The sequence below is a fragment of the Phaethon aethereus genome (assembly GCF_964289735.1).
Source record: "Phaethon aethereus genome assembly, chromosome: 20".
Taxonomy (NCBI): domain Eukaryota; kingdom Metazoa; phylum Chordata; class Aves; order Phaethontiformes; family Phaethontidae; genus Phaethon; species Phaethon aethereus.
The window spans coordinates 2,871,725-2,895,504 of NC_138596.1; the positions used below are offsets into that span (position 1 = coordinate 2,871,725).

The 23,780-nt window shown below is 50.1% G+C and overlaps 1 protein-coding gene across 1 annotated transcript in view; it reads left to right on the forward strand.

Moving 5' to 3' along the window:
* Positions 1 to 5,578: 5,578 nt before the first annotated feature.
* Positions 5,579 to 23,780, forward strand: part of LOC309412254 (uncharacterized protein) — a 61,674-nt gene continuing 43,472 nt past the window's right edge. Inside the window, exons 1-6 of the mRNA XM_082009126.1 lie at positions 5,579 to 5,841; positions 6,934 to 7,081; positions 7,838 to 7,996; positions 8,561 to 8,756; positions 10,273 to 10,416; positions 12,015 to 12,056. Coding sequence (XP_081865252.1) covers positions 5,787 to 5,841; positions 6,934 to 7,081; positions 7,838 to 7,996; positions 8,561 to 8,756; positions 10,273 to 10,416; positions 12,015 to 12,056 — 744 coding nt within the window. The 5' untranslated portion in view covers positions 5,579 to 5,786. The remainder of the gene's footprint in view (positions 5,842 to 6,933; positions 7,082 to 7,837; positions 7,997 to 8,560; positions 8,757 to 10,272; positions 10,417 to 12,014; positions 12,057 to 23,780) is intronic.

Consider the following 23,780-nt stretch of genomic DNA (forward strand, 5'->3'; position numbering starts at 1 on the left):
GGGATGAGATACTCATGCCATCTCATGGCTCGGGCAGTTGGGATTTGCACAGAGAAGACCCGATGAGGATAGTGAAGCTGAAGGCTGAAATGCTCCCCAAGCCCAATTCCCTGCTTCTGTGGCCACTCTGTTTTCGTTGTCCCTGTTGTGGGTTTAGCAGCTCTTAAACTCTTTGCTTCTCTGCTCCCATTGCTCTTCTCCCAAAAGCTCTTTTGCTGACTCTCTTCATTTTCTCCACTTGGCCTACTTTTTCTTGTATCCTTAATCGGGGTCATCCTCAGCTTCCAGCAAGCCCTTCCTCCTCCCCAGGCTTTGTCCCCAAAAGCCCCATCCCAGCAGAGCCCCTCGTGCTGGACCCGTACAAAGGAGCAGCAGCACACCTGCAGATCTGCGTAATGAGCTTGAAAAGAAGCCTGTGCTCTGATTTTTCCTGTCTAAACAATGTGTACAGCTAGCTCTTTCTTCTGAAAAGGTTTCGCTTCCCTGAAATTTTCTGTCCTCCCAGTGGGTGGGTGGTTGCATTCACTCTTCCACTAATGGGTACAACGTTCTCCGTGAGAAATGTGCTTTTTCTTTTTCTTCTTCCTTTGGTTCTGTCCCCTTCAACTTGCAGCCACGGGGTCAAACCAAATTATCTCTGCTCTCCGGAGCAGGGAGGCGAAGGTTGAAATCCTCTTGCATAACCTTCTGAATGTGGGTCTGTCACTGCGAGCTGTGTGTGCTTCAGCTTAAACCTCATCTCGTGTGACTTGCGGTGTTGCCCTTAAAAAGAAATCATTAGGTGACAAGGGAAATGGGAACAGTAGGAAACAAACGTGGCGCAGGAGGTGGACACGGATGGCTGCTGTGGACTTTATTTGTGTTACAAGCAATGTTAGGATAGAAAGAGAAGCAGGAAAAGCTGCTGGAGGGTTGATGTCCTACAAACACAACACTACCGAGGTGTCCTTGACCTTGTCCACCCAATGTGTAGAGTCATCAGGCAAGTCCCAACAAATATGAAGCTGCCATCCTGGGTCCCCCTGGTCCAGAGAAAGTCAGGCACAACCTCCAAGCCCAAGAACATCTTTTGAGAGGCAAAGGGAGGAGGAGTGTGAGCCATCAAGAGGGGAATGGAGGAGCATGGGTGTTTTGGGAGGGCTGTCTTGTTTTGAATGCTTGGCTACAGACCATGCCTGTGCTAATGTGGTGGTGTCAGTGGTGTAAGGCGCCAGGAAACCCTTGCCACAGTACAAAGTCTTTTTTCCATCACTTAATGCACAGAGCTTTTATTATTAAATTCTATCTGTGCTACACAAGCCTCTCTAATTCAGAGTTTGAAGTACATGGCCTGTGATCCTAAGCAGACTTCTGGCAGGACATTTTCATAAGGTACTCAGAAATTAGAGGGAGAAAAAACCTCTTAGGTCATATGCTCTGTTCCCCAGCCAGCAAGCACCAGGGCTGTCCTCTGGGCTTGTCCAGCCCAGTTATTTTAGGTCCCAATCAGCGGTGCCGCATCCGGGGGAAGTGAGTCAGTCTGACAGACCCCGTTACAAGCCCTCCCAGGGCTGCAATTATGCTTTACGTTGTCTAATATCACTCCCTTTTCCTTCATTTCCCTCCTTTGTGGAGAACGTAAAGCTGGGTATAAGCTTCACACGTGCACGCAAGCCAGAGGAAAGCATGGGTGGTTGCTTTTCTGTATCCGCAACCTGGGGTGCCCCCTCCAAGGAACTCCTTCCTCTGGGATGCAGCCCCAGGGATGGGATGGCGTGATGGAGGACCACTACTGAGCCCTATCTGGTCCCTGAGAACACTGATGGGCCTTAATGGCCCTGACCAGCCTCACCTGGGACCTCCACCCACGCCCTCATCCCTGGAGCCCCATTTAAGCTCAGCCCTGTGCTCTCAGCCCTCCTCTGAGCTGGGGTGCTTGCCTCCAGCCCTGCCTCTGGCTTTGCCTCCTGGATGGACCATGGACCTACACTGGATGGAGCTTGTCTCTGTCTCTTGAATGGAAGTTGATAATGTGGAGCTTATGGTCTGATGCAGGTACATTGACAAAGTCCCCAACTTTGCAGGGGCATGTGCAGATCCCTCTGCCTTTGTTTCTGCTTTATCCTAGAAACACTGGTGCTTTTTGTGTGCTTGATATTGGGGCTGGAATTTGTATATACCTTCTCAGAGTGGTGGGTAAAATCTCTAATCTCTCTTTCCCTGTGTTTTCCTAAGTGACTTCACTTTGAAAAAGGGATGCTTTTTTTTTTTATTTGCTGTTTAAATTTTCTACAAAGAAAACAAATGGGAAGTGATAGTTTTTTAAATGACCACCTCTTAAAGTGCACCAGTGTGCTCAGATCAAGGCAATGGAGGTAATGACGATCCAGGGCACACTGCTGATAATTGGAGAATGCATCTTGTCTTGCTGAGCTTTGCAAGACTCTGCTGGTTTTCTCCTCTGCTCCAAGCTAGGATTGCTGGGACATCTACACTAAAACACAAGGTCAGTCTGGCTGTTTCTCTTGGTATGGCTTCTGGGCTCTTGGAGGCAGAGACGTCCTGACACAAGACCAAGCACTACAATGGGCTCACGGGGTGAGATGCAACAGCTCCCTGCCGTATCTCTAATAGCTTTTTATAGGTGTTCCCCTTTGCAGTGACCGCTGTGCTCCCCCTCCTTGGAAGCATTTCCTCCCACAACATGCTTGGCACTCCAGTGACCGCCAGTTAACTTCAGCTCGGAGTTAACTTCAGCTTGGGATGCCACGTTCTTGGCTCGGGCTCCACTGGCCGGTGCTTGTCCCTGCTGAGGTTGGCCCATGTACAAGTCTCCTTGGCACTGGGCAGCCTGGGAAGATTCCTGTGCTGTTTTAGGAGCCCAGAGGCAAGCTGAATTTGGCAGCAGCTGTTGAACTCCAGGAATCTCCTTTCCAGCACAGAAATAGCCCTTCTGCAGGCTTTTCTTTTGGGGTTGAATAGCAAAGATGTTGGTTTGGCATATTGAATGTCCTGAACGTGCGCCATGGGCAGTCTTGCCTGGCTTTTCTGCAGGTGGGCAGGGAAGAACCCAAGCCCAGAGCTCAATGCAAAGCCTGGGCTGTGAGCGCGGCTTGGTGCGAGCCCTGCCTCTGGGGTCCTGGGCAGCATTACCTCCAGGGCGGAGGTAGGAGGATGCCAGTGGCGAAGGTTGCTCAGCAGTGGTCAAAAGAGCGTTTGTGAGCAGAGCTGCTCACTGGCCACTGGAAGATGGGGGAGCCTGGCTGTGAGGTAAGGTAGTGGGGTGAATGCCTGTGGGGATAAGGCACCTGAGCCCTGGGAAAGCTGAAAGCTCATGAGAAAACATGACCTTTTTGTAAAGGAAACTTAGAATTACCATGTCAGATGTATGGTTTGTCCCGTCCCTGCCTCTGGCTGCTGCAGTGACTGCATTCACTGCATCCTCAGCATCCACCAGCCTGGGATTAATCTGCTCCCAGAAAGGCTGTGACCCTGATCTCTGATAGCTGGTGACTCAGAACCTGCAGCTGGGAATCACCTCTGCAGGTAACCCGTGTCCTTGAGAAGCAGCATGTTTGCTCCCAGAGGTTAAGGCAAAGAGGAGAATAAACCTGCTTTGAAATCTAAAGTAAATCCATGGCGTTCTTGCAACAACCAGAAACCCAACAGTGGTAGGACGGGGAGCAACCCTTGATTAATACTGGGGAGAAGCTGTGAGCCAAAGCTTTGTTGTTGAGACTGGTTCAGCACTAAATCCAGTGTCATAAACAACCTCGCTGTGTGTCGCCTCTTGCCCCAGGGTGAGAGCGCGGTGCCATGAGCCACAGCTACTGCAGCAAGACACTCTTCAACGTGTCTGTAGTAGATAGATCCCGTCTGATGCTTTGCTGGCTCGTGCAGCATGGGTGTCTGCTGTAGGCATTTCTGAGGCCCCACTGGCTTAGCCCAACAGCACAGAAACTAGCCAGATGCGACTAAAATACATAGAAAGCCGCTTCTGGAGAACTGGGAGCGGGGAGGAAAAAGCAGCGCACGTCGAAGAGCTGTAGTCTGGAGCTGGTAAAGCAGGAGAAGGGCATCTGCCTTCCAGCTCCCCCAGCTCTGCGTGAGGGCTGGTGTCAGAGGGGCACATCATTTATTTCAGCATTTCTCTTTCGGCTTACAGGGGAAGTCAGGCAGAGGAGAGCGGTGTTTGCAGCGGCTGATCTGCCCAAGGTGTAACTGCACAGCCGATTGCCAGGATTACAGCCATCAGCCTCTCTGGGGACTGAAATGACCTGTTGTCATTTGGTTGTCCTTGCTTGTCTCCAGCAGAGGTTTGGCATTGTCCTCGGAACTGCCCGCGTCGTGCGAGGGGCTGTAGGGTGCCCGTGCTTGGCTCTTGCTCTGCCGCTCCCAGTGTGCATGCAAATGTGTAGGGCAGTGTTCGCAGGGATGGGAACATGGCTAAACCCTGCCCGTGACGTTCAGGCTCTGACGGTTGCGGCGGGAGAGGCTGCAGCAGTGCGTAGCTCCTCTGTCTGAGCTGGGGTCGCTCTGGGCATACGGTGGGATCAGCCCATCTCTGCTGGTAGGTGGAATGTGAGCTGGTGGTCCCTGCTGCAGCAGCTGCCCCCTCGGTTATGCCAGGTCATGCTCCCACCTGTCCCCTTGCCTGGGTCTTAAGAGATCTCATTGATTTCACTCCTAATTCTGTTTTTTTAATGCCAAATTCTTCTCTTGGGTTTGGTGAGGAGTCCAGAGGTAAACACCAACCCTGGCTGCTGAAACCTGCTGGTGTAGCCCTGCCCCTGTGATCGTTGTCCAGCTATCTCCAGTTCCCGGGCCATGGAGAGAGGAATCTCTGCTACTCTATTTGGGAAAGCACCAAGCACATACTTAGCTTTAACCCTAGGTGCACATGTTGTCATGGACCATGGCTTTAAACAAATGCTGAAGCTGTGTGTTAAGGCCATGCCCTGCCCAGGAAAAATTCCATGCAAGCATGTTATTTCTTGTCCCAAGTTCACAGCTGCGGCTTGTGTAGGAAGGCCCTTCACCTGATAGGATCCATTCAATTCACACTTGTCTGCCTTTAATCACCGGCGGAGCTGGTAGGTGGTGGCGGCTGCAGCCCCTGGAGATGGAGGGTGCAGGGTTTGGCATGCCCATTGGCATCGGCAGCTGAGGAGTCGCTGCTTGGGAATGAGAATGGACGAACATCCCAAATATTTCTTCCCCTCCCTCAGCTGTGTTTGGTCCCAGATTAATTCCCCGTGCTGAGCGTGTGCATCTCTCGTAACTGGTGAACTCTGTCCACTCGGCACCGTTTCAGGGTTTGCAACCTTGGAAGTCTTCAAGGGGCTCAGCCCTGCACCCTCCCTGACTCAGCACCATTTTTGCAAGGTTCCTGCTGCCGAAGGCTGTTGCACACTCATGTCACTGAGCTGAGAGTTTCAGGGGAGCATGTTGATGCTGTGACTGTGTGGGGAGCTGGGGAAATAACTGATGAAATCCTAAGTCACCATAAGTGGCCATGTCTCCTGCAGGATCCCATTCCCTCCTCTCCTTCCCAGCACAGGGCTCTTTCTCATACAAAATCTTCTGAGGAGGTGGTGGTAGGACTGCTATGTTAGTGTCTGAACTGGATCAAAGCAGCTTTCTGCTCAATTGATTTGTTATTTTCCAGAGCAGCAGATCTGTACAGTGCACATATCTCCTGTCAGGCTACAGCACGCCTGAGGCTGTTCATCTGCCCTCAAATAAATCTTGCACCTCATTGACAGTGGGAGTTAGCGTGAATACAGAGGCTGGATGCCTCCCAAGTGATGGCAGATGCTAGTGCAGATGGTACTGGCGGGATTCCCATTGACAAGGTATCAAGTGGGATCGTCCAGGCCCTCCCGGTCATGGGTCTGTGGGTCCACAGTTGTCCAGACCCCTCCTGCAAGGCTGGGCCCATGGGGTGCTGCCCTGAGTCCATCCCCCCTGCCCACCCCTCGCAGGTGGCAGGGTTATTGTCACACTGCCCAGCAGGGTAAAGAGATGACAAGAGAGGAGGAACATGGTTGTAGATGCCTTGGAGGTAGAAACAGTGTCTGGATAAAGCCAGATGTCTGTGTGTTTTTTGGGTTTTTTTTTTTTTGGCTAATGGAGGGGAACAAGAAACCTTGTGGTTTTAAACAAATTCTTGTTTATGTACTTCTGCAGTTGAATGATTCTTTAAAGTTAAAGAATTAACTTGGAAAGGGAATGTCTCTGTTCACCAAGGGAGTTAAAAGCTCCTCATGAGACTGAAGTGATGGTGCTGCTAAATAGTCCAGACCAGGGGCTCTCACCCAATTCAAACCATCTTGCATGTTCACAGCGTAGTTCTGAAAGTGGGCCTTTCACCTGCTGGGGAGGTGTTATTGCATGATGCATGGCTCCTGATGGAGCTCCTGCCCTTGTCGTAGCAATGAACCCTGCTGTGGGCAGAGGGAAGTGCCCCGTGTCCCAGTGAGGGACATGGTAACTTCATCCTGCTCCTTTTTCCATTTCTTTATAGAAATTGGGCAAACTTCATCAAGGAAGCTTGGGAAAGGACTGAGCAGGATTTTCTGTACCCAGTTGATCCAGGACTTGTGCTTTGGGACATTTGTGTCCCAGGCTCTGCTTTACAGTCCTGAGCATCCCAAGTATATGGTCATAAAGGTACCACCACTGCTGGGGTGGGAATGGCCCTTCATGTCTCTGGGACACTGGCCTCAAAACAAATGCTCTATCTCAAAAATATCACCTGGCTGCTTCTGAGGTTATCTGCATGTTTGTTTTGGTCCGAGTTTACTGAATTTGTGAATTGTTTTTATTTCCTCAAATTGCATTCTCTTCTTCCTGGGGGTTTTGTCTGTTGTCTAATAGGAAGAACGAAGAAGGCAGAGCCCTGTAGTGAAGGTATCTCAGCTACTGAGCATCTTTCTCCTCCCCTTAATGCAGATGAAGTGAACTTGCTGGACAAAATTACTTCCCATGCGCAGGACCTCAGCAATATTTCCTTCGGCTATGATGAAGCCAACTGCAGCATCCTGGAGATCGGGCAGTACGCTACCCTCAACATGCCTACGAGGGAGGCATTTGGGGACAGGTGGGCTGCTCTCACGGGGACGGGGTTGGGGTGGTGGTGCTCGAAATCGGCTCATGCATGCTTGTTGGTTTGAGGCGTTACTTTCAGACCCCATTCCACAATGACAGGAAGAGAACACATCCACTGCGCTCTTATGAGCTCAGTGCTTCTCCCCTTTCTTCTCTTTCTTGGTCATGTGCAGGGAAGACGCATTGGCACAGTTCTTGGCTGACCATTTCCAGGAATGTGTTTTGTTGGTGTTCCCATCAGGAAGTCCTCTCTGCTCCAGCAGGTAACTGGAGAGAGCAAGAGAGACAGCACAGCCATATCCATCAGCGTTGCTTGATGCCAAGGTCTGTGGAGACATAGACCAGGTCAGACCTTTGCTGTACTTGATAAGGTGCTGTCTGTGCTTGCTGTGGACAAGGACACTGGACATGGTGAGAGAAGGCAACATTGAAGAGCTGCTTGTAGCAGGGTTACCATCCAATCTCAGCAGTGGGCAGGGCAGGAGTCCCATGGAAAATCATGCACAGCCACATAAGCGTGTGCTGAGGTTGTATCTGAGAGGGATGCATTAAGGTTATATGGACACTGCTAATTTTGGCCTGGCTGCTCCTTTTTGAGTACCTGACCTGAATGACTGTTTGCTCTTGGCTTTTTATTTTTTTTGTCCTCACTGAGTTTGTTTGTATTGTGACTTTTTTGTCCTAAGAGGGCAGTTTGTGGTGATTCAGCAGCTGCTGCAGGATGCCATACATTGCTTCTTTCTGCTAGGTTTGCAGATGAGCTGAGTGTGCTGATGAAGCTCAGGTACTCGCTGAAAGAGGACACCAGCCTAGTGACCATCCTTAGCCACAGGAGTCACGTGCTCTTCCAGATCAGGATTAACCCGTACGCCTTGGTCTTTGTCACCACGAGGAGGAGACACTATGAGTAAGTTCCAGTTCAGGTGCTTTTTTTCTGCCTTTTCATGGTTCCTTTTTGACTCTCAAGGCCAGAGTTAAGGTTTCTGCTATGGGCTTTGAGCAGTGCTGCTCTGACCCCGCCTCAGCTGAATCAAGGTCATGTCCCCCCACCTGGGTGATGGTCCATCACACCTGGTGGTGTGACTGCACGGGTAGTCACTGCCTAACTACTCTGTCAAAATGATGCAGATCTGGAAAACAAAGTAAAGAGCAAAAACATTCAAATACCTGGGAATTTGAATCAAATGGAGAGAGACACAAATACCAATAACTCCCCAGATACCCCAACTGGTTGTAGACATGCCCAAATCCACTGAATAGAAATAGCGTTTCTGTGCTGGAAGAGAAGTGATGGTGCTTATTTGTGACAATAAGGTAGAAGTGATTTATCTTGTGCTGTCCTTAGCATCTGCACTAAGGATGGATGCATGAGGGACCCTGGGAGCTGGTAAGGGTGAAGCCTAGTCCTGCATAAGGTGTGGGATCTAAGTTTCATATTGTGCCTCTTCCCTTCCCCCTCTGGGCCATGCAGGTTCCCCATTTCCCTTCTCGGCGATGGGCACTGGCACCAAGTTGCTCTCAGCATCTCCTTGGAGAGGCTGGAGTTGCATGTGGACTGTCGGCTGGTGGACAGAGTGAGCTGGTCCAATTACTTCGGGATGGGAGTGAACACAGAGGGGCTGATCATCGTTGGAGGCCTGATCGAGTCCTTTGAGATACCCTTTAAGGTGAGAGCTGGGCAGGCCTGGCAGGGCTGTATTCGAGGACATGGTCTGCTCTAGCTGTGTGAATTGAGGTTGCAGCTCCCTCTGAAGGAATTCTTTGCCTTCTCTCCCTAAAACACACCCATTTAGTTTTGCAGTTGGTGAGGATGAGCTTTGCAAAGGCTTTGAATTGTGCAAAGGGCTTGCTTTTGGGTCAGGGCAGCACCAGTGCTAGCGATCAGGTCAGCAGTAGAGACTGTGAGGTTACAGAGTTAGACTCATCCTTTCTTGTTGACCATGACTTGTACCATGTAAAAAAGTCATCTGTGTAGTTGGCATGCAAAGCATTTGGTTGGGAAGCTTGTCACGTGTGTGTTGAAGATGAAGTCCCTGCTTTGAGGACTCTACAAGCCAAAGATTCCCAACAGCTCAAAGTAGACTGGCCTTTTTAAAATGCCTGATAAATTCAGAGTCTGTCAGGTTTTGTGTTGAAACGTATCTGAGAGTGAACCTCAAACACAGAAACTGAGGGCATCAAACAGATCTAGCTCTTGCAGAAAAAGTCCAAGTGGCATTTCTGAGACCAGCCCCTGCTTTGTCTCATCAATCTGAAGCTCTTCATGCAGGGTGGTGCTCTCCTTGCCACTGGTTTATAGTGGGCTGCCCAGCTGCATGCCCAGCCTGGGGAGGAGGATGCCAGATCATTCAGTGAAGAGGTCAGCTGGCAGCTCAGACGTGTTCCTCTCAGCATCTGCTGCTGTTGCTGGGAGGTGGCAGAGGACCTCTGGGTGGACAGAGCTGGCCCAGACGTTCCCTCTGGATAGTTGTGTCATGCAGAAAAGCTGCTCGAGCACCAGTGGTGCCATATTGCTAATTAATTATTTCAGTTGCCCTGAGCTTAATGTAGGAAACATGAAGGCAGCCTAGTAAGGCAGGGAAGCCCATTTTGAATCAGTTTTGATTCTGACAAGTCTGGAACCTCGGAGGCTGGCATTTTGCCTCATGCAGATAAACAGGCATCCTCTATATCTACCTCCCTCCTCTGTCTGATGGTCTGCGCTGGGAGTCCAATATCGTGCTTTGTTCTTTCCTCCTTTGTAAATCTTCTCCTGTCCGGGATATTTTCCTGTTGGTCTGTCTCCTCACGCACCCTTGTTCTCAACAGGGCCTTTGCGGTACGCCAGCCAGCCCATCGAGGGGTCCCTTTCGGCACTGCCCCGGCACCGCAGTACCGCTCAGGCGGGGCCGGGGAGGATGCTCTTGGGGGTGAATAGTGAGAGGGCCCGATCCTGCAGTGTGCTTAGCACCTCTTCAATCCTCACTGTTGTTTAACTCAAAAATCGCTTGCACGTTGCTGGCTCTTAGCCTTTGTTTCCAGGCTCTTTGCATCCAGCTCTTGAAGATGGGGAGCGAATCATCCTGTAAAGGGGTCCCTGGCTATGAGAGGCCGGAGACACCCCCCACACGCCCTCTGACCTTTCCCTTTCCTCTGGAGGACGCATGTGGGTAAGCTCTGGTTTCTGTGTCTCTTCCTCCCCAGGGTGCTCTACAGCAACTGACCTTTGTGATGGGAGACCCAGCAGCCGCCGGCGACCACTGCCGCAGCTACAACGCAACCTGCACACGCTCCTTCCGCCTCAACCGCTTCGGTTCCCCATGGGAGCGTTCGCCAGCCTGGCCAGAGGTGTGGCTGAGGGCAGCCGACAAATTTTAGGGTTGCTGGCCCACGCTTCTCTTTGGTGTAACATGACTCAAAGGAAAGGACCAACCCAGGGCGTTAATGCAGCCTGGAAGTACCTGGGTCTCCGGTTTGAGTTGAGATGCAAGGAGGGGATGGTGGCCAGCACACGGGGTGGTTCTTTCACCATCCAAACCCTCCCTTCAAGTCATAGATGGGCTTGGTGCAAAGGGAGAATGAGTTAAAGGGAGAGTTTCTGAGCCAAAGAAAGCCTGGGTGTGGGTATGACTGTACGTTCTCATGTGTTTAACACGGGGAAGTTTTGAGTAGCTGTTGAGTAATGCTGCAGCTGGAGCTCTGCTTTTGGGAGGGGGCGAGAGCTGTATTCGGGAATTGTACATTAATTTGGAATTCTTGCTCGTTTCCAGCAAGATTGCTGCATTGCACACTTTGGTGCATCATCCTTGCAAAGGTTGTCTCCTCTGTCTTTTCAGCACTGCTGGAAATGGAAGTTTTGTGGATTTTAATTTTATTACAGCATTCAGCAATTTCTCAGGAAATAGCTGTGCCAAAAAGCCCAGATCACGTAGTAAACTCCCAAATGTGAAGCACCTAGGCTTTCCTCAGGAGCTGGAGTTGGCCCAGGGAGACACCTCATCTCTGTAGGCCAAGTGTCTAGAAGGGCTTGGCAGCTGCCTGGAAAAGGCTCGCCGAAGAGGCAAGTGCCCAACGTCAGCGTCTGGCACGAGCCTCCTGTGTGTGAGTCCCGGCTGGTGCCGCTGGGCTGGAGCAGCCCCGCGGTAACTGCGCCATCCCCCAGGACGGGCTGCATCAATTTCCATCTTTGTTATTTTAAGAGGAGGATTTGGGGAAAAGCTTGATCATAAGGGATTAACTAGGAGCTGGCTTTGCCAGGGAGTAAATGTGGAGACGGCCAAGTGTGTAACGCAGAGCAGGTCACGCTGGTTGTCTGCCTGCTCTAAGGGAGACTGGTGTGCCTGGGGTCCCAGCAGATGTAACCCACAGCCGTCCCCCGAGTGGTACCTGGCGTGTCTCATGCTGACAGCCCTCAGGTACTGTCTGTAGCTCCAAGATAAGTTGGACTTGCTCCCTAGAGCTAAGAAGTAAGGACAAATCTCTGATTTAAAGGCCACAAGTTGTATCCTCTGAGCCTGCAAGGTGATAACTTGCTCTTAATATTTGTACTATCCTGTGCTCTGTAGGCCTGGAGCACTCGCCCGAATGGCTCCAGTGGCTCACCCAGCAGAGAGGAGGTTTTATTTTAAGCGTCAGTAACCTGACTGCAGGTGGGAACCCACAGGATGATTCTGCCCCATGTCACACCAGCTCCCATCCCTCGCTGGCCCTCTTCAGGACTCATTAGCTTCAAAACCAAAACAAACCGCAAAGACTACCCGAAGACTCGAGAGGTTTAACCGAAAGCTGTTCGCTCCCGTCACTGTGACTGACTGGTTCCCAGTGTGTATTCCCTGGATTCTTCCCGTGCTGTCCGAGGCAGCATGCTCCAGCAATAACCACCTGCTGAAGTCGGTGCAGGTCCTTGGGTGGTGACATTTTTCCTCTTTCTCTCTCCAACTGTGCAGGTGCCAAAAGAAACCAATGAAATCCAGGACTCATCTGCTCAGGTACGACTGTCCTGCATTGCTGCAGGACGTATGTGCAGGGAATGCCCCTCCCCATGTCCTCTGGTATGTCTCGCCACCTTAACGTCTCTTGCGGAAACCAGTCGCTCTAATGACCAATTGGTTAAAAAGCCAAAATAGCCAGGCAAGGCTACAAGTTATGATTTTTTTTCTTTTTTGTGATGTCTCTTCAATGGTTTGAATGTAACTTGACATGTCTTAGTGCTGGCGGACGCCAAGATGAGTTTAGGTGACCTTCCTGAGCGCTTGCATTGAGCCCAAGAGGGGTGGCTTGATGAAGGTGGTGGTGAGATGGATCAGGTCACTGCATGCACAGAGGTGCTTGTGGATCTAGCTGCAAGCCTGACTGCAGCTGGATTTGCTTGGAGGGAGCGAAACAGTGAGGTTAGCAGGCTGGCAGGTCTCTGCATGGTACAGGAAAAAGGAGGAGTCTGGATGCCTGCCGCTTCTGCCCACGTGTGGATGTGAACATCTGCCTGGGGAAGACTTGCTGCTCGCCGTCATTGGGGAGGTGGGTAGGGCTGAGGCTCTGCAGTGGGAGGAGGCGGTTGTGATTCTCGGGGTTGCAAGGCATTGCACTTCCTTGGCATGGCTCCCCGGGGAGTCCGGCAGTGGGAGAGGAGCAGCTGCTCCCAAGTCCTGGTGCTCATGGTGCTGGGGGCTGCCCCCTCCCTGTTGGGGCTGCCTTGGTGTCTGGAGAGGGTGTCTCCAGATTCTCCGCATACGTTGGGAGACAAGTGATTGCTCCGAGTGAAGCAAGCTGCAACTCTTTTATGGTTTTGCTTTATTTGGGATTTCTAGCCAAGGTTTGTTGAGTTCATGCAAACAGACATCTTGAGGGGGAAACCTGCCAGCAAATGTAAATTGAAATATTTTCGGGGTGTTTGAGCAGTATGGAGTCCTTTCTGTCTTCCCTTCACCTTCCCAGGCATTGCTGTTAAGTGTTTGGGATGGTGTCTGTTCACATGCCTGGCTTAAACTGTCTGGCTGCACCTTGCTAGCTCCTTCATGCAAACTATGCTTCACGTATGGCCAAGTGGACCTTGTGGCTGGGTTCATACTCTGTGTGTTAGGGTTTAATCATGACACAAGTGTTGCAGCAGCGGGCAGGCTTATGGGTGAGCATACTGCTGGTTTGCTGATGAGGGTGCTTATGGGCTGGGTTTGTAATCACAGAATGATTAAGGTTGGAAGAAGACCTTTAAGATCATCAAGTCCAACCATCAACCCAACATCACCATGCCTACTAAACCATGTCCTGAAGTGCCATGTCTACATGTTTTTTGAACACTTCCAGTGATGGTGACTCCACCACCTCCCCAGGCAGCCTGTTCCAATGTTTGACCACCCTCCCAGTAAAGCAATTTTTCCTAATATCGAGTCTAACCCTCCCCTGGTGCAACTTGAGGCCATTTCCTCTCATCCTATCACTGGTTACTTGGGAGAAGAGACCAACCCCCACCTCACCACAGCCCCCTTTCAGGTACCTGTAGAGAGCGATGAGGGTTCTCCTCAGGCTCCTCTTCTCCAGACTGAACAGCCCCTCAGCCGCTCCTCATAAGACTTGTGCTTCAGTCCCCTCACCAGCTTCGTTGTTCTTCTCTGGATACGCTCCAGCAACTCAATGAAATGAAAACGATGAAAACTGAGATGGCAAAATCAGTCTTCCTGAGCATATCTGAAAGGTAGGCTCCACCTCCCTGCAATTAGTCCTCAGGTCCCGATGGATACTGTTTAGGACGTGTCCCCCCATCCGATGCTCGTTTGCCAGTTGGCTTCCCTGGAGTGGTTCTGACGGCGACTGGTGTGAATTGGTGAGATGTTGCCATAATAAGAAAAGTGGTGAAATTCATAGGCCTACAGGGAAGACTAACAATATTCTGGATTTGGGACAAGTTTATTTTTCAAGTACTTAATCAGAACCAGAGATGCCTTGGGATCCTTGACGTTTGGATTTATTAAAAGAAAAAAAAAAAGTGCTACTAATGTGTTACAGTTTGAAAATAATAAAGAGCAGATTGGCTCTGCTGCAGGGACAATCCAAAGCTGTACTTTGTCGTTACACTTTCTGTGCCTTTGTTCATTTTGAAGTAAATTAGTATATTGGTGGATTCCTTAATTGCTAGTTAGAACTAAATAATTATGGAGGGCCAGGGTGATGGTGGAGGAAGATGTAAGTGGATGAAGGCAATAGATTAGTTTGTTACTGGCAGCCTAAATTATACCTGAACTGCAGTCTATTCCTTTTGTGATTTTTTTTTTTTTCCAAGGGATCGATTGTAATTTATGAGTAATCAAGATATGGATGGTATTGAGCCACTTCTCCTACCTTTTGTCTTCTCTTTGTCTGTACTAAACATGAGCAAGAGGACTGAGTTGATGACTAAACTGAATGACTTTTTCCAAAGCAGTTTAAACTGGGATGCTAAGGCCATTCAACCAAAGGTCAAATAAAGCTTAAATCCCACTGACTTCCAAAGAGGCAAAATTTCACAGGTTTCACTGGACAGTTCAAGCTACTTCTGAGATTTCTTCCTGGTTTAAAAAAAAGAAAAGTTGTGAAAGCTCTATGAAAATGCTCAGTTTGTTCATGGCATGTCTGTTCTTTCGTGCTCAGGTTTCTCATGGAATGAAATCGTTGCAATCACTTATTCAGTCTCATTCAATCCTAAAACTGCTGGTAGCTCGTTAAATTGTAACAGCCCAGTAGCAGCCCAACGTGGTCACTGTGCGTACAAATACAGCATTTCGGCAGTTGGGACTTCTTGTTCCTCCTCCTCGCCATCCTCTTTGGTCTTCAGAACTAACAAAACAACACCCAAGTAGGTCTCTTATTAGCACCTGAGCAGTTCTGCAAGGATTTAAAGTTTTCAGCCTGGACTCCTACTCTAGAGCTTGGTGAGAGTCTTATTTTTGCAGGATGACATATTTCCAGTTAGCGGGTGGCCTGATTCCACGGTGATGGGCTGGGAGGGATGCCTCAGCAGATTTTAGGCTGTCCATCAACCTGAAAGGGAAATTGTGGCGTGAGGCTGGTATCGCCTGGCTCTATGGCATGCGTCAGCCAGCGGCCAGGGAGCAACTTGCAAGTAAATTTTCAGGGGCACTTCCAGGGAGCAGGAGGCCAAATGAAGCAGAGCGTGCTGGGCAAACGCGCGTCGCTGCTCCTGATTTTGCACATGCTTAAGCAGGAGGAGATGCCCCTGTGTGGCACGACTCGCGAGCGTGTGTTTCTGCTGGGTCAGGCAATGCTTGGTGGCAGCAGAGAAATATGGCGCAAAATGAACTTGAACATTACCATGACCTGGATGGCAAAAGAAAGATATTTTTTTGGTGAGGTTTTGTTGTTTGTTACCACGTCTGAGTTTTAACTAAAAATTCTTTTTCGTTGAGGTTTTTAAGTATTCAATACACTGAGTAAAAGATTTTACTTTACGGAACTTTCTTGCCAGTTTTTGATGATACCAAGAAACATTCCAGTTGAATAAAGCAAGTCACAATGTGATGCTCTTGATGATTAGAGATAATTCATATGGAGGGAAGGGGAGGGTGGAATTTTAATGTCAACGGAAATCCTGGCTCTCCTTAAACCAGGAGGAAGGCCCATCTTAAAGATAATTCTTTTTTTTCAGCAGTTAATGGAGATTTAGTTGCTAGTTTCTTGTTAGCACCTTTGCCTAATGTCAAAGAACTACTGGAGCATCCTTCCTTTAAAATCAGAGCAGCCTGAAGCTGTGTAAATCGGGAGACGTACGTACTCTGGACTTCAGTCTTTAAAATACCTGCCACAAACTGCTTGCGCTTGGTCCGTCCTGCCTAACAGAGACAAGCCTTTGGGGGGAACAGCCAGGCCTCTGCCCCGCCGCTTCCCTTGGCCTTTTGAGCTGCCAGCCCCTTGGATAACCTGGGCTGCTACCGGATACCCCCGTGGGTCTGCAGTGATGGGACAAGTCTGACAGCTTGAGCACAGCAATATCTCCACCGCTCTTGGGTGTTATCTTGAGATGGGTGTCCTTGTTTCTGACAGCTCTGATCTCAGCCATCTGAAGATCTCTGAAACTGTTTTTTCAGGCAGGGTAAGGTGTCTATGGATAAACTCTTGCACCTCAAATCCACTGTGTGATAAATGTAGTGAAAGGAGCATGCTGATCTGAACCACAGTGGTTTTCAACCACCACCCCGTGTCAAAGAAATAAAGTGCTATTCCACCTAACCAAGCCAGGAGGCATCCTCTAGGGAGAATTACAGCTACTCTTCAACCTTTTATGATCTGACCTTCTGCCTGGGTTCAGTTCTTGTGCCCTTGCTGACTTTTATGGCTTGCTCTATGCCAGAAGTATTGCAGCAAGGGCTTGGCTTGACCTGTAGCTTCTCTGCTCCTGTTCAAGCATCTTCACGGGCCATTGCCCTTCCCACCAGTCCTGTCCTGCTGGAGGTTCATGGCCGTGTGCTTGGGGCAGCCACTTCTGTGCGCAGCCACCAGCACAGCTGCTCTCTGCCCGAGGGTCACTTAGAAATGGTTTTTGCTTTTGCTTTGGAAAAGGCTGTTGGAGGAGAGGCACTTTGTGCTCTTTGAGAATGTGACAGGGAGCACGGGGAGTCCCTCAGAGTCTTTCCAGTCTGAGTTTGGCCCCTGGATGCTGAGCTTGCAAGGGTGTTCAGGTTTTTGGGTTGCTTCAGTTTGAGTGCCTGGGTAGGATACCAGGGAGTCCTGAACATTCCCCTGTGAAAACAGGGCACTTGCGGGGTATCTCACATGGACCTCCAAAAAGAAATAATTTCTCTTGTTTATTATTTAGGCTTACAAAGGATTCACCTCCCAAATCCAGCAGCCAGGTGTCATATATGAAACTTGTGAGCAAAAATTGCTGCCTTGGGTTACACAAAGGAGTGATGTGGGGGATCACTGGGCTGAGCTATTCCAGTTTTGGTTGAGCAAATGTCTTCTGCACACAAGATCCTGTGCTTCTGGCCCGAAGCACCTGGAGAAGGACGGGGTGATGTCTCAGCTGATGGCTGCAGCCCTGTGCACCTCTTGGAGGAAGCAGGGGTTGGCGTGGAGCGGAGGGAGGCTGCGTTGAGCACCAGAAGGGGTTTCTCTTCCCCAGACTCCTGCTGTGGATGCTGCACATCCAAAGGTATAATTATGTCGGACCTGATCTACCGCTGAGCACGGCCTGTAGGATTTCCTGGCAATTATTCCTCCTTTAAATCTGTACGGCTTGCTTAGCAAGGAGTCCAGCCTTGATTTTCAGCTTTCCCGTGACTGAGCCTCTTCCAGGGGCTTGATGCTAGAATGTGCTAGAAAAAATAGTTTTAAATTGTCTCTCTCTGATCTTGACCTTGTAAATCATGTTGTATCTTTGTCTTTTGGATAGAAGATGCAGCTATTAACAAAAATGTGTTTCCTGAGAGAAGACACTCAGCTTTGAAATACTTTTTTACCTAGCCTGACCTAGCTGAAAATTAGGGTGGCACGTTATGCTGGTTGTCTGGGCTCCTGTAGACAGATACGTTCTGAGCTGGGGTTTAACCTGTTTGCTATTTAGGAAGTCAGCTGAGTTTTTTGGATCACGGTATTGAGCCCTACAGAAGTCCAGGATCATAACATCAACACTGTTATCTTTGTCAGCAAAACACTCTCAACCTCCTCAGGCAAGATACCAAGTTAGTTACACGGCGACTCTTTTCAAAACTGTGGCATTAATTATGTTATCTGTGGCTTCTTTATTAACGAGCTCCATATCAGTTGCTCTGTTATTTTGCTTGGGCTCAGCTTTGGGAAAGAGGTCTGTCATTACTCAGGGCCTCCTGTTTGCCTTTTTATTTTTTTGCATATTGGCACAACATAAAGCCTTTTCCCAGTCCCCTGGAGCTTCCCCAGCTTTCAGAGCCAACTTGAAAAATCAGCGTGCACGTTCGGGAGAGCCTGCTATTTTAACGCCTTTTTTTTTTTTTAGTTTGAATTATTGGGATGGGATGGGATTGAGAAACCCCTCCTCCTTGTCACTTCTGGAATGGAAGGTATTTTGTTGTCATCTGGTTATGTCATCTGGATTTTCCCAAACGTGGACAGAAATGCGGCTTGTCTGGCTCCGTCTTCCCACGCTGTTGCTGGTGGTTCGGCCGCTTCCACGTGGCGGGGGCCGCGGCGGGGACCCCATGTGCCGCAGCGAGGGGCGGCCGCGGCGGAGACTTCTGTCTGTCTGTCGTCTTGTCCGAGTCGATTTTCTACAAACCATAGACTCTGCATCACTTATCACGTGCCAGTTCCTTTTTTCTTCTGTTCTACCGTCCTTTATGGCTGCTTTCAGTTTGTGCTCGTTCCCCACTTCCCACATCTAACTTCTGGAGGGTTTTAAACCCGCGTGCCTTCTGCCTCGATTCTCATGGGTTTGGACAACTCCTGAGCTGTTTAAAGCAGTTCCCAATTTGTCTCTCTCAGCTGGTTCTTCTCTAAATTTGGCCTATTTGAAGGAACAAACATGTATGCTATTGATTTTGGCTTTTTGTTCTGTTTACACAGAGCCAGTATAATTCAGTTGTGATTACTTATGCCTAAGAGACCAGTAATTTTAGCTTAGAGACCTGTTTCCCCTGAGCTCACCAGATGAGACTTTCCAGTATAGACCTTTCCCATGCCGGTCGTTCGAGTTGAATTAAAAAATGTTTGTCTACAGTGGGTAGAAATTCAACGCCGTGTCAGCGCGGGCAGCCAGGGCTGGACCTGGCATCCCCCGGCTGCTGCGTCCTGTGGATTCGTTCTGCACTGGCTTCACCTATTGAGCACCCGAATGCTTCAGCTCCTGCCCCTGCAGCGACTCGCAGCTTGAGGTTAACAACATCTGGGCATCTGGTAAAAATAACATTTAAACCTGGTGTTTTAGGCAAGTGGGGACGGAGCTCAGGCTGTAAGCCCCTGCTTCCCACTGAAGTCTTCCTCAGCTGATGCCATCTCCCAGCTGTGCCTGGGTGTCTTATCCACAGGTGACCTCTCTTTGAAGAACTGGCTTTTAAATCTGTGGCTTTGCAGAGGTTTTTTTTTGCAAGGCAGGGTCTTCAGCATCTTTTTTTAAGGCAGGCCTCCCTTTTTCCTCTGCTTGTCAAATGATTTCTAGCTAACGATGCCCATGCGTGTCGTGGGCTTAATCATCCAGCCCCTGCAGTGCCCCGGGGAGCAGAGAGGTGCTGATACCTCTCATTAGTTTCCCTCTTTAAGATGCACAGGATAAGATCACTAAGTTATCTTACAGGTGGCTGTAGCTGAAACTTTTCAATACTGTGGTTTCATTTGTTGCAAAATGTGTTTTAAGGAAATTAGCAATCGGATCAAAACTGGCAAAATTGTTGGTTAGAGGGAGAAATACATGTCATGTTGGAAAGATGAAGTACTTTGATTTCCCCCCCCCCCCCCCCCCACCATTAAAGCTATATTTCAAGACTGTTTTTAATCAGAGAACCCCCAAAAGCAACAAATGTAGCATCAAAACCACACTACTTTGCAGTTTATTTTTTGGAAGAAAAAAACAAATTATTATTTCAACTTGTAAAGAAATGGCTGTAGTTTTTACACCCTCCAGGGAGTGCCGCACAGAACAAATACCTTGTTCCTTGGGTGACAGTCACCCAGGTGGTGATGTACCTCTGCTGACACTTGTGCCCCTCTTAGGGGCTTGTCTGGGGCATATAGATGAGGAGCAGGGCCGGTGAGGCTCCCTCCAAAGGGGTTCCTCAGACTTTGCAGGAGACCGTGGCAGCGGGGCTTCCTCTGTGATGCCAAGCACTGGTCACAGCACCCCAGCTGGGAAGGGAGGACCATGGTGATGCTCATGAGCACCCATGTGGAGTGGGCTCCAAACCTTGAGCAAACCCTCCTTCCAGCTAGCTGAGGCTGGGCTGGGGTGGAGGTCTGGCTTGCAGGGTGGCAAGTGATGTCAGGGCAGGCTTGGTTTGCATCAGGATCCCAATTTTATCATGCCGTGAGGCAAGCTTTTACAAGCACGTGCCAGCATCTTGGGGAGGACTCTGTGAGGACATCTGCTACGGGTGGGGTGTGATGTGGCGAAGGGAGGGTGCTTAGAAACCTCCTCTCTGGTTTCCCGAGATGAGCGATTTATTTTCATAGAAGCGATGGCACCTTTGCAGCCTCTCTGCCTGGTACATCTAGGCAATCAGGTGGCTTGTCTTTTTTAGCAGTTTAACAGCAAAAGAAAAAAGACTCCGTGTAAGCCCATTGAGTTCAAGAGCTTCCTCGCTACAGGCGTTCACGTGGCAGGCCATGGAAACCCAAGCCTAGTCTCCGTGGCAGCAGCCAGTGCTGCAGTTGAGAAAATGTCCTGAAAAACCTGCCAGCACCTCCTGGCCGGCGGGTCCTGGGCACCAGGGCAGGCCACCGCTCACCCCGGAGACGCTCCTGCTGTGGTAAATGCCTGGATAATTGTGCCTTGGGGCTTGTTTTAGAGACGGAGGCACGTGGCTGGCTCCGCGTGTGATCTCTTCTGCATGCGAGCAGGGAATGTGAAATCATCCAGAGAGGATTTGCTCTTGCTGTAGCAGCTCGTACCTTGAACTTGTCTGTCCTTGTCCTTTGTGAAACCGGTGAATCCCTGCGGTGGGAAAGCCTTGAGCTGCTCCTGCCCTCTGTGCCTTCCCCAGCTCGCTGAGCTGGTGAATGCTTGATCTAGTGCCCAAATCCTACCTTTTATGGCTCTGCTGGGCGCTTTTATTTCCTTGAGTTACTGTTAATTATTACCAAAGGCCTTGGCTAGAAGGAAGTTCCAGATGAGAGTGGGGCCCTTATGAAGCCAATGGGTCTCCTGCAACCCCAGGTCTTGGTGGGTGCCTGCTTGGAGGTTTGGCTTTGGAGATGGTGATTGATGTCCATGGGCTCCAGGGTGGAGCTTGGAAGTGGAAGGCCCTTATTTTCTCCAAAAAGATGTCAGTGCCTAATTAAATGAAGGGAGAAAATGCCTGTTCTGGAGTTTCCTGCATCTTTGGGTGGCTTGGGTGCCATGGGAGATGGGACCCCACAGCAGATTCTGGTACGCAGGTCACAGCAAAGTTCAGCACCATGTTTTGTTCCATCTCGAATGAAATACTTTCACTTCCAGATTGAAAAACCCTTTCTTAATGTCCTTTATTGCTGCAGGTCTATTCATGGATCAAAAGTTTGGTTACAAAATAAAAAGCCAAGAAACTTTCTTTGGGTGTGGCTGAAGAGGTCCTCTGCATCCCCACTTCAAGATAGACTAGAAATAGCAAAAGCAGGACCTATCCAGGAACGAGTCAATTTTTAAAACTATTTTAATTGGAACTTACAAATAGGCCAAGTCCCTGCCCCCATAAGCTCTTGTTTCTTGTTGGATTTACTATGTGCCAAAACCAAAATTGAATCATGCAGCAGGGATTGCGGAGGGTTTAATTACCGTGTGTGGCTGTGCGGCTGCAGGACGAGGCTCATGGAGGAGCATCTAACGCCTGGTCCTCACCTCTAAGCCTCCTTCGTGCCAGGAGAAGGATGGGGAGGTAAATGAGCTCCTCCTCTGCTTCCCCCTGAGATGAGTTTTCAGCCCCTTTCATGTTTCAGATGCTCTTTTCCAGACTCCCAGCTGCTGGAGATGGGGGCTTACCATTAATGCTAAATATATTTGCTGGAGCGGGTGGTATGGAGCTGCCACCAGTTTTACCGTGGATTGCTAAGAAATGATGCGGGCCGTGGGCTGCGTTGTTCAGAGGGGAAAGTGAGCTAGTGGTGTGGCTAGTGGCTAACTGGAATGCCGTACGAGGAGCATCTTCGACTACCCAGAGACTCCTCCTGGGCCAGCCGCAGGAGCGGGGCGCTGGGAAGACAGACAGCAGCGTTCCCTATGGCCCAGCGTGAGCTTTGTGGGTGTGTTGAGGGGTTTGTGGGTCGAGCCGAGGGCACCTCATCTGCGGGGCTGCAGAGTCTCCAGGTCTGCCCTGTGCCCACGGTTCCCTTCCCGAGGTGGCTGTAGGGTTCCTTGCTTGGGGGGCAGCTGGGAACCGCCCCACAGTTCTGTGCTGGGCTGAGGAGGGTGAACCAGCTGCCTGCAGGTCCCTCTGGTTCCCCTTCGGCTCCTCTCGCAGCCTCTGCGGGAAGGTCAGGGAATGGGGTTGCTCATAATTAACAGCTGAACCATGTTTAGGATGTACAAATGATAGAGTCAAGTTTTAGCCAGAATGCTTTTTCTGCAGCTCTCCATTTGATTTCTTGCCCAAAAGGACTTTGTAAAATAAACTAGAGGGTTTTTTTAATAGTATTAGGGTTTGTTTTGTTTTTTTTTTAAAAAGTGCTGTTTTGGAGTCTGTGTTACAGCTCTTTACTGACTACTGCCAGCTCGCAGTCATCCTGCTTAAACAGAAACAGGACCGCAAACCAAGTTAGTTAAAGCTAATGATAGGGGGGCTCTTAACTGGATTTGAAGTCTGGCTTATATGTTATGCTGAAGGAGCCTCTGAAGGGTTTTACCCTTGTGTAATTGAATCCATTGATTCTGATACATTTGAGAAGATTAATTTAGCTCAGGGCGCTGACGAATATCAGCGGGCGGACGTGGGAGGGTCTCGGCGTCGGCTGGGTGATGCGCGGCGTTGTGGGGGCTAGCCTGGATGAGTAGTGTCTGCCTTTAACATAAACTGTCATTAATCCTTTGGGGCTCCCTCCCCTTGACGGTCGGAGGTGCTGTGTGGCAAGGAAAAAGGAAAGGAATGACTACGCCATGTGCGAAGGGGCTGCGGAACGGCGGTGCAGGGAGAGAGCCTATTGCAGCGAGGGCAGTTCCTGCGTTTCCTCAACTCTAGTTTCACAGCCTCGTTTTGCCTCAGACCCAAGTGTAAGGAGAGGGAAGGTGTATCCCCGATAACATGCGTGCTGGGAAAGGACCGAAGGATCCTACCTCGTCCTCCTGAGAGCTTGTGCTGCCGTAGGGCACTGCAAATCTGACCTCGCAGCCGGTAGAGCTGATGCCTGGCAGCTCTGTCCTCACCCTCCCCACGTGTTGCACGGCTTCAGCCCCTACTCCAGCAGCTTTGGGCTTCAAAAAAAGCCCAAGTGGTTGATGAGCAGATCTCTGGTTTTCTTGAGATTTGGATCTTACTTCCATGAGAGAGGCCGTAGGGTTCGTGAGTTTGCTGCAGGGTTTGAGGAAAACGTGGCCGGGGGCTACGCTGGTTTGCTCTCCGTGCTGTGTGGATGCTATGGCAGGGCAGGAATGCTCTTTCCTTGGTTATTTTCTAACACTTGTGAACAGCTTAAGCGAGGCCACAGGACCTTCCTCTGGAAAGGTGCTATGTTCCGGGTAGAGTTTCTGATTAGCTGATGCTGATCTAAGGGTGGCAGGGAAAGGGTTTGTCCTGCCCGGAGGTCCTGAGGTCCCGTTCCCCGCGGTCCCCTGCTCAGCACTGTGCTCTCTGAACTGCAGGGCTGGTCAGTGCAGCTCCCTGATCCGGCTGAAAACTACTCTAGCACCAGGAAAAAAAAAAAAAAAAAAATCAGTTCAATTCTTCTCAGGCAGTGCAGGCTGTGTCCCTCCGGTGAGCTTTGCCCAGCTTGCAAGCGCTTCCTCAGACCAGCAGCCACCAGCAGCTTCCCAGGCTGGCGCGTCGCTGAGCGGAGGGCACGGGCTGGCCAGGACGCCTGGGCGAGGGCAGGGACGAGCCAGCTGGCCACACGCGAGAGCTTGCCGT